General features: G+C 42.9%; 1 protein-coding gene across 1 annotated transcript in view; it reads left to right on the forward strand.

Moving 5' to 3' along the window:
• NECAP2 (NECAP endocytosis associated 2) overlaps nt 1-10803 on the forward strand; it is a 35059-nt gene extending 24256 nt beyond the window's left edge. Inside the window, exons 6-8 of the mRNA XM_068103365.2 lie at nt 5745-5931; nt 9743-9827; nt 10032-10803. Coding sequence (XP_067959466.1) covers nt 5745-5931; nt 9743-9827; nt 10032-10083 — 324 coding nt within the window. The 3' untranslated portion in view covers nt 10084-10803. The remainder of the gene's footprint in view (nt 1-5744; nt 5932-9742; nt 9828-10031) is intronic.
• The last annotated feature ends 322 nt before the right edge of the window (nt 10804-11125 follow it).

The following is an 11125-nucleotide window of genomic DNA, read 5'->3' on the forward strand; positions in this document are numbered from 1 at the left end:
CTAAGTTGCAAACCATGAATGAACGTCTTGATAAGACCTTTGGTGTATGGACAAAAGATGCAATGACAAACATTAAGAATGAGGAAGATAGAGTATTTTTAGAGTCAATGAAATCTGACAGAGTAGCCTCATTTGGTGGTGTTGACAAGAAGAAAGTTGATAAAGATCATAGAAAAGAAAAACGCCTCTTAGCGGAAGCTTCAAGACGAGAACGTCATGAATCATCCAGTGTACAAGAGATGACAATTAGTTCTGTATGCTCTGATGATAGTGACTCTGCAGATAGCTTGGAAGAAACTGAAGAAGAGGCGATTCCAGAGTTTCAAAGGAAGCGTAGTCACCACAGATCAACATATGCAGGTACATCTGCCTTTATTCCTCATGATATTCTGAAAAGACATTCAGTTGTGTCTGTTGCTACTCGACTAAACATAACTCCTGTTCAACAGGTTGCGCTCACCAAAGCTGTAATTCAAGAGGCAGGAGGTGATCCACGTCGTGTGGCCAAGTCGTACTCAACTGCTGATAAGGCTCGACGATCAATAACAAGTGCTATCGCCAAAGATATTCAAGAAAATTGGATCGCCCCAACAGCTGCAACACTTCACTGGGATGGCAAGCAGATACCAACGCTCACAAACAAGAATGTCAAGGAAGAAAGATTGCCAGTGTTGGTTGGGAATGCCACTGATGTAAAGCTACTGGGGGTGGCTAGATATCCTCCTGGAAGTGATAGGTCATCAGGTGACATCATTGCCGAGCACACTTACACGTATCTACATTCATGGAAGTGCAAACAATCAGTTGTCAACTTATGTTTTGACACAACAGCATCAAACACTGGACACGTTACAGCTGCCTGTGTTACCATTCAATCAAAACTGGACCGTGCTCTTCTGTGGTGTGCATGTCGCCATCATGTTGGAGAGGTAATCCTGGATCATGTGTTTGACGTTCTCAAAATTGAGGCATCAAAGTCTCCAGAAGTATCTTTGTTCCAAAAATTCCAGAAGAATTGGGAACGCATATCGCATGCAAAGAATGAAAGTTTAACCAAAATTGACATTTCCATGTACAATGACTATGCACAACAGCTGCTTTTATCCTGCAAAAACAAGGTTTTAAGCACAATCCGCACAAGCGCTTCATACTGTAGGGAAGACTACAAGGAAATGGCACAACTCTGCCAGGTAGTCCTCGATGATGATGTCACAAAACAAGGAACACTCCACAGACCAGGGGCCATGCATAAAGCAAGGTGGATGTCAAAGATTCTTTATTCCATCAAAATATGCCTACTTGAAGAGCAAATTTCTCTACTACCTCGAGGAACTGTAACAACACAACATCAACAGAAAAAACTGAAGGAGTTTGTTGTTTTTGTTGTTTATATTTATTGTGATTGGTGGCTCATATGTCAGTCTGCTTCAAATGCCCCATGGTTTGATTTGTGCTTTTACAAGACTCTGCTCAACTATAAAGCTGTCAACTCAACCATTTCAGTCAGCGCTGTGAAAGCCTTTGATAGACATTTGTGGTATTTAACCCCAGAACTGGTTGTTTTGGCACTGTTCAGCAATGCAATTCCTCAAAAGGATCGTCGTGCCCTTGCAGATGTGTTACTGGCCATACAACCAGATGAAATGCCAAGCACTCCAAAACACCGCTACGGTTCTGGATATGGCAAACCGTCATTTCCAAAAATTACAGAAGCGACAACCCTGGCTGATCTTGTGAACGAGGACTCGTGGTTTACAGTAAACCTTCTTCACCTAGATATGACCTTCCTAACAGAGGATGTTGACACTTGGCAGAACAATGAGCACTTCAAGGCAGCCAAGTCCATTGTGGATGGGCTTAATGTTGTGAATGACCCTGCGGAGAGAGCAGTAAAGCTCGCAACTGATTTTGTCTCAACTGCAAGAAGAGAAGACCACTTCCAAAATCTTCTTCAAGTGGTTGAATGTGACCGCAAAGCGAGGCCAAATTTGCGGAAACGAGCAAAGTTGGAGTAGTGACATTGGCGTTGTGCTTAATACATTTTCAAACTTTTAATCAATGAAAGTACAATACTACAACACTGTACTACAACTTTGTAATATGAAGAACGATTTTGGTTAATTTTACATTGACATGTAAGGTTGTTTTAACTGTTTGATATTAGGCATTTAGTAAAAGTAGGACTTTACTTTTGTATATAGGTATAATGGTTAATTTTACATTATCTTGTAGTTAATTTTACATTATCTTGTAAAGTAGTTTAGCTGTGGCCCTAAATATATAAAAGTGGCCGGTGGCCACCCAGGACCACCTCTGATTTCATCTATTTTTTGCATACATACTTCTACCAACAAGTGTAACATTTGAGGGAATAGACATTAAAATACAACAACTTTTTGAAAATCATGGGGCGTTTGATGCACCCTAATATATATATATATATATATATATATATATATATATATATGTATACATATAATATATGCCTGATATTGGCACACGCGATGACGACATGTACAGTATCGGTAATCGGCACAGACCCCCCCCCCCCCTCCCCTCCCGAGTGAGCAGCTGTTGTTGTTACCCTTGCCAGATGAGAGGGTATTGCATTTGAGTCTTTGTTTGTTTGTTTGTCCGCACAGAATAAATATGATTTTCTCTGCATCCGTTGGTCCGATTGGCAGGAAATTTTCACGATAGGTGCACCTCCTCCTGTGGAATTATTTAATGATAATTATGACGTCAAAGGTCACGTGGCATGAGCTCCATCTTGGGGAAAAAACAAAAATTTGCACCTCTATATCTCCAAAAACACTGCGTTAAAAAAATTGAGACAATGCTCATTGCAAATAACTCTCCATGGGGAATAAATAACATGTGTTAATGATTGTCATAGGTGCCTGCATTATGACGTCATAATTCGAAAAGTACAAAACTTCATCTGATCAAGATGAAATTTCTTGTGCGTCATCTAGTATTGGTAACCAGCACAGGCCCATATCATTATCACCATCGTGGATCGTCGCATCGGTAATCAGCACAGGCCCATATCGGTATCACTATCGTATGTCGCCGTGTCGGTAATCAGCATAGGCTGATATCGGTATCGGTATCGCTATCGTGGATCGCCGTGTCGGTATCACTATCACGGATCACCGTATCGGTAATCAGCATAGGCTGATATCGGTATCGGTATCACCAACGTGGATCGCCGTGTCGGTATCACAATTGCGGATCGCCTCGTCGGTAATCAGCACAGGCCGATATCGGTGTCACTACTGCGGATCGGCGTATCGCTGATCAGCATCGGCTGATATCGGTATCACTATCGTGGATCGCCGTGTTGGTAATCAGCACAGGCCGATATCGGTATCACGGATCACCATATCGGTAATCAGCATAGGCAAACCATGCCCAATCGGTAATCAGTATAGGCTGATATTGGTGTCACTATTGCGGATCGCCGTATCGGTAAGCAGCATCGGCTGATATCGGTATCGCTATCGCAGATCGCCGTATCGGGAAGCAGCATAGGCTGATATTGGTATTGGTATCACTATCGCGGATGGCCGTGACGGTAATCATCAGCATAGGCTGATATCGGTATCGGTATCACTATCGTGGATGGCCGTGTCGGTAATCAGCACAGGCCAATATCGGTATCACTATCGCGGATGGCCATGTCGGTAATCAGCACAGGCCGATATCAGTATCACTATCGCGGATCGCCGTATCGGTGACCAGCACAGGCCCATATCGGTATCACTATCGGTGGATCGCCGTATTGGTAACCAGCACAGACCCATATCGGTATCACTATCGCAGCCGTGTCGGTAATCAGCATATGTTCCCCATGTTGGGAATCTCAAATGGTCTTTTGGAATTTGTGTCAAGTCGCAGCAATAAATAAAATTGATCGAAAATCTTTCAAAATCCTCTATTTCTTGAACTGCTGCATTGATCGACGTGAAACTTTAATGTAATGTAGCTGTCATCAAGGGAAAAAAGTGTTTAAAATTTCAACATGATTGGTTGTATGGTCTGGAAGCCAGAAGTTATTATTGGAAGAAGAAGAAACTTTATATTTTTTCTTCTCAGGCCATGTGAATGATTGTGCCACTGCCATTTTTCAGATTTATTTCCTTTAAAAATCATTTTCTCAGCAGTCGTAATGATTGACAGGACATTTTCACCACAGGAGCGCCTTGGCCTGTGTAATCTTTTAATGGTAATTATGACATCATAGGTCACGTGGTACGGGCACCAGCCTGGAAAATACGAAAAACTTTGCACCTCTATCTCCAAAAGCGCTGTCTAGAAAAGATTGAGACATGGCTCATTGTAAAGAACTCTCCATGCAGAACAACATATGTGAATGATGTCATAGGTGCCTCCATTATGACGTCATAATTTGACAAGTAAAAAACTTTATCCGATCAGGATGAAATCTCATGAGCATCATCTAGGTATAAATTGATGCAGAATTTTTAAAATAATGACAATAGGTCACGTGGTTCGGCCGCCATATTGTTTTAAGAGAAGAGCCTTAAAAACCACCAAAAACCCATTTTCTCAGAAACAGCTGAACAGGTCGAGGCAAAACTTTGCATGCATAATCACATACCCAAGACAAACAAAAAGTTCACCGACCATGACTTCATAAGTCACATGGTTTAGGAGCTATGATGTTTTGAAGCATAAACCTTTAAAACCTACCTCCTCCCTCATTTTTGATCATATCGACTGAAAACTTCACAATTATGTTCCCCATGTTTGAATGCTAAAATGGCCTTTTTGGAATTTGCAATCGGTCACATCGTCTGGCAGCGATAAATAATTCAACGGTAATCTTAAAAACGTTGTATCTATTGAACCTCTTCATTGATCAATGTGAAACTTTAAAGTAATGTAGAAGGGGTCAAGTGGAATAAATGTATGAAATTTCAACATTATTGGTTGTTCAGTTAGGCAGCCATAAACAATTGAAGGGAAATGTTCCAAATTTTTTAAAATCTTGAACCGCTTGATTGATAAACGTGAAACTTGAAACGAATGTAGATGCCGTCAAGTGGAAGAAGTGTTTAAAATTTCAACATGATTGGTTGTACGGTCTGGTAGAAGTTGTTATTGAGTGAAGAAGAAGAAACTACATTTTATCTTCTTCAGCCATGTGACTTTTCAGTGTATTTTTCTTTAATTATGATGAAAGCAGGAAGGCGGAGGAAACCGGCCATCACTGTCAGCAGTTATAAAATGGCAGTTCTAGTCATTAGTTTTGTTTTTAGAAGTGGCAGTCTTGACCCTAACCCTAACAATTCAACACACAACCCCCTTGGTGGAGAAACCCCCCTTGGGGAGGGGGGCAAATGAATTCGCTACAACCTTCATTGTGTGACCCTTAATCCTCCTATCAAGTTTTGTTGAGATTGGATAAGTAACGGCTCAATGTATCACGGTCACAAATCGTCAAACAGACAGACACCAAATTGTGTATTTTAGTATGATGACTTGTTCTGCGTTTGAGGCAAGACCTGCACTGGTGAAATGGACAAAAGGATATTATAGGAGCCTGCATGAGTTACGTGACTAACAATGATTCATCGCAGCAATTGCGTTTTATTACGATCCATGAAACCGCGAGTGATGCATTGCTGGGTCAAGTGGTGACAATTTTTTTTTTTTGACCAAGATCAAAAATGTTCGATTATAAACGAGATTTTTGCACTTTGTACTTGCATGTTAAGAACATTATGAAGAAGGATGGAGGAACACCAGCCAAGCCTCGGGCATCCGCGGCTGGTCCCATTGGACTGCTGCCCCCACCACCCGGCTGCAAAGTTCCCACCCTGGCACCTCCTCCCGGGACGGCGTGTCAGACGGTCGGCCAATCCACCGGCCAGCCGGTCACGAAGCCCGAGACGGCAAGTGCTGGTATGGCAGGAACTTGTCATTGAAGACTAATGTTAAACCACCAGTGGCCCAAGCGTTTTCCGTTATGTCGAGCCGTGGTCAGATGCTGTGATTGATTCTGATGTACATTGCTTGAAGAGGTGCGTCAACCTTAATGAAGGGAGTGCTGCAGGTTGTTGGTCTTCGTACCTTTAATTTGGCTGTGCTGATTAATCCTGGGTGGGTGAGACGAAGAGTAACCTGGTTAGCCAGCTTCGTCAAAGGCCCATCCCGTAACGCCAGTGGGAATGTGATGTGTTGGTGGGGACAACCACCGACGGTGACTGCCATCCGTGAGCTGTAAATAAGTGCTGGTCCATACTGTTGTAAAAGTTGATTATTTTACAAATACTATGATTGTTGGTCATTGCTAGCAAATGCACGCTGGACTGGGATTCCATCGTTAATTTGTAGTGCTGGTTGCGTTATTACGAGGGCACTGCTGTACTGTGGATGCAGTGCCCCCCTGCACTTTGTGACAGGAACGTGTGACGTTGCCAGGTTACAGGTGATAACGTGCCTTCTTTACGAGACACCGGGAGACCTTTAACATCCACCATCTAATGCCAGAAGATGGGACACCCGGCTTAACGTCCATCCGAGGGACGGCACACGCATTGATGCCTCCCTGCCTGCGAAACACCAGGATGGCAGTTTATAGTTGAGTCAAATTGAACCCGGGTTAGAGCTCAGAGGTACAGTCGTGGCCAAAAATATTGGCACCCTTGCACTTTTTTCAAATAACTCACAATTTTCTCTCAAAATAAGTTGAAATTGACGAAAGTGTTTGATCTCCACAATTCTTTATTTCACTGTTAACATTACAGAACCTTTGTTTTTTATTCAGAACTTAATAAATCCTTTTAAATCAGAAAATAAAAAATGGCATTGACAAAATTATTGGCACTCAAGACTTAATATTTGGTAGCACAGACTTTGGACAAAACAAGTGAATCCTCTTGGATTGCGCTGAGGTTCGGGCATGGAATTTCGAGCCTCGATCATGGTTCGAGCCTCGATCTTGTATACAAATAATAATAATAATAATAATAAGAACCTTGGGCCGAATCTCGCGCTTCACCAGTGCGCGTGCGCGAATTTACGTCACGTCGGCAGCGAGAAGGGGTTCCCCAACACGAACCAATCAGGAACTGCCACGTCACACTTATATGATCTCAGAATTCCTGTGACAGGAATTCGCGTTACACTGGCTGGAAGTCATTCGCTAGAGGCGCTTCCTCAGCGCTAATAACTGCAGTCAAACACTTCCTATAGCCATGAATGACCTTCCTCCACCTCTCTACTGGAAGTTTGTCCCACTCTTCTTGTGCAAACTTCTCCAGTTCTCCCAGATTTGAAGGGTGCCTTCTCCCAACTGGTTTTCAGATCTCCCCACATGTGTTCAATGGGATTTTGATCTGGACTCATTGCTGGACACTTCAGCACAGTCCAGCGTTTTGTCTTGAACCATTCCTGGGTGCTTTTTGAAGTGTGTTTGGGGTCATTGTCCTGCTGCAAGACCCATGGTCTTCAACGGAGACCCAGCTTTCTGACACTGGGTTGAACATTAGGCCAGATTTAAAAAAAAGAGTTGTTGATCGGCCCCGCCCGACCCGACGAAACACACCCGACCCGAAACTTTTTTTATTTTTTATTTTGAAAAAAATCATTAAAAAACGATCTTTTCACATTCAAATTTGGCGCCGTTCTGCACCGCATGCGCAGTGCGTGCTGCGCGGAGCGTCGCAAGTGCCTCGGGCAACTTCACCCATTTTACGTTGGCCATTCATGGCGGCTATTGTGTGAGATTTTTCCCGCTGAAATCTGTATTGATTCGTGCTAGAATCGGCTTGAAATGCCTATTGTGATCGCATCAATAGCCCGTGAGGGCTCTTCCAAGACGGTGAAGGACTGGTTTGCGTGCAATATCGAGTTGGATGTTACAATCTCGGACTTCTATGCAGAGTTCTCAGACGACAAGTATGATGGGGATAGGGAGCCATTGCCTGACGATACACGCGGTACTTTTGTCAAAGTATTCGCCGGCCCCAGTAAAACTGACATGACGAAAGTTTCACCAGCTTGCAAAGTTTCTGATGTGACAAAGACTCTTGGCTCATTTCTCAAATTTGTGTTGGCTGCAGACACGGCCACGGATCACAGGATGGAACCCGATGAATGAAGAAATTAAATCATTTTGAGGAGAAAGGAGTCTTTATTTCATATTTTTCCATGTCAACAAAACTCAATGGAAAGTAGGAAAAAAAGTAAAAAAAAATAAAAATAAAAACCTCCCTCCCTACCCGAACTTTTGAGAAAAAAAGGACGCTCAACAACTTTTTATTTTTATGTGGCCTTATGCTCCAAAATGTCTTGGTAATCTCCTGATTTAATGATGCCATGCACACATTCAAGGTACCCAGTGCCAGAGGCAGCACAGCATCCCCAAAACATCACTGAACCTCCTCCATGTTTGACTGGAGGGAAGGTGTTCTTTTCTTTGAAGGCTTCATTTTGTTTTCTGTAAACATAGAGATGATGTGCTTTCCAAAAAAGCTCTGGTTTGGTCTCGTCTGTCCGCAGGACATTCTCCCAGAAGGTTTTTGGCTTGTTCAGGTGTGTTTTGGTAAATTGCAGTCAGGATTTGTTATGTCTCTCTCAGCAGTGGGGTCCTCCTGGGTCTCCTACCATAGAACACACTTTCATTGAGTTGGCGATGGATGGTGTGAGTTGAAACTGTCGTAACTTGTGTCTGAATTTCAGCTTGAATCTGTTTGGGAGTTGATCGAGGTGCTTTCTCCACCATTCGAACAATCCTTCGCTGCAATCTTACATCAAGTTTTCTTTTGCGGCCACATCCCGGGAGATTGGCAACTGGGCAACAATTGGGCCTTGAACTTCCTTTTAATAATTTTTTCAGCTTTTTAGCTCTCCTGGAACGAAGTTCAGTGGAGCTTATGCGATGGCGCGTCGTCGGTCTGTCCGTCCGTCCGTAAACACTTGAAACTTCTTCTCCGAAACCGCTGATGGGATTGTGACCAAATTTGACACAAATGATTGTTGTGTTGTGACTAAATTTTGTTCACAGCATTAAAAAAAATTCGGGGACTAAGGGTGTGTACCGGGGGTCAAAGTGGATCGAGGTTTGACCTCCCCAATATAGGAATTTGCTTTCTCCTCTGAAACTACATACAGTATTTTGTTGAAACTTGACCACAACCTTCATCACCCATGATTTACCAAAGTTTGTTCAAGGCATTAGAAAAATTGAAACTCCGTGGAGGTATATGGGGTTGGGGGGGGGGGGGTGGGTTGCCCCCAAAATAGGTATTGTTTTGTTTGTTTGTTTAAAGTCTTATGATTATGTTTGTATGATTCTACGTGCTGCCCTGTCTTCTAGCAACCATTGAAATTGGTTTAAAATACCTTTAGTCAGTACATTATAGTTTATTCTACCAGGGGTGCTGCCCCTATGTTTTGTTTTGTTCCACTGCAAACCAAAGAAATACATTTGTGGGTACCAAAAGATTTTTTAAATTTCAACAATTTTCTGGAAGAAATGGTGCATAATTTGAAAAAATTGCAAGGGTGCCAATATTTTTGGCCACAAACGTAGGTGTGCTACCTGTACGCCATGCCATCACAAATGATTGTGGGTAAAATAAGGGTTTATCGTTAAAAGTTGTAATTTGTTCTGAACGTATTTATGTTGCAGCTGTGGTTTGTATCGGTAACATGGCTGTGGATAAGGTGGTTGGATTCCATATTATTTCGTGTTTCCTATCTCTGGCAGCGCTGCTACTTGACCTGGATGAGCCAAGTACTCAGCAGGCGCCCTCCACAAAGGGGGACTTGTGGGGGGACTTCACCAGCGCAGGGTAAGGGTCACAGTGGACCAGGTGTGCACCGAGGCTACTGAAGTGCGAGCGAGGTTCATAGTTTTGAATGCTTTGGTCATGGTTCATTTAGCGTCTTGTAACCTAGTTAATGAGCGGTGCTGTGCCACTGTTGGTTTTACCAGTTTATGAAGCCATTTTGGAAGATCCTTGATGTTTTACTTGTTGTTTTATTCCCTCCCAAAGACCTGAAACATCAACACCAGATCAATCCTCCAACCCGTGGGTTGAGTTTTAAGGCTTTGGGATATTCTGAGATGTCAGACCAATGACTTCATCCGGCCGAAGCATCTCTTCTCACCATGATGGTTGACTCGTGGGGACGTGGCTGTCTTGGGGTGTGGGGCAGAGGGATGGGGCAGTCCTGTATAGTGTGGGTTTATGAAATCTGTATTTTTGCAAAACTACATGTATGATTTGCTCCTATTTATTATAGATGGGAAATGTTTTTTCTAACCATTGGTTGGCATCCTCCAGTCTTACTTGCCTTTTTCTTGGCTGTTCCCTTTAAACTTTGACCATGGTTTGCTGAGGGCGGTTCATCGAGATCACCTGTGACCGCAATTATAATTGGGTGCAGCCCCCCCCTCCCCCCCCCCGAAGGCTGGTAAATGATGACCATTAGATAGCGACCATTGATCCATCACTGTGATTTACACCTGATTTATTCTTGGGATACAAATTTGTATCCTCGTCTCTCATTCCTTCCTGGTTTTTATTGAAAATCTTTTGACGAGTCCTTTGTGCTCACGGAGCAGTTACCGTTTCATCAAACGGCAGCGAGTCTTACGGTTAGTGGGTATATGATGTATATTTCTTGTTCTATAAAATGTGAATGGTAGATTATTTGTGATCAATTTTGTGTTTTTTGTCTTTACATAATTTTGTCAAATCTGGTGATTATTGCAGAATTTGAGACTGTGTGATTATGATTTTATATATATGACATTCGGAAGTATATCGTTCAGTTTTGTTTTGCAAGGGTCTGGTCCCGGTGTTGTGACCTTCGGTTAAATCGGTACCGGGCGGCCTTCAGTTGAAATCCATCGTTTATCTTGTCCACTGAACCAAGCCTTCAGAGATTAGTATTCCTCTTTAGTTTAATACCACCTTGACCCCTGCAGGAATTTAACTGAGTTCGATTCTGACTCGAAGGCACTCGAGGGTGGAATGTAATTTAAGTTTGGACCAGTGTAATGTCCCCTGTGTAGGACAACTCACATCTGAAGTCTACCCACAAAACCCCCATGGTGGTTTATAAGGAGAAACCTTAGGGGATC

This window comes from Myxine glutinosa, chromosome 2 (assembly GCF_964187855.1).
Source record: "Myxine glutinosa chromosome 2, kmMyxGlut1.1, whole genome shotgun sequence".
NCBI lineage: Eukaryota > Metazoa > Chordata > Myxini > Myxiniformes > Myxinidae > Myxine > Myxine glutinosa.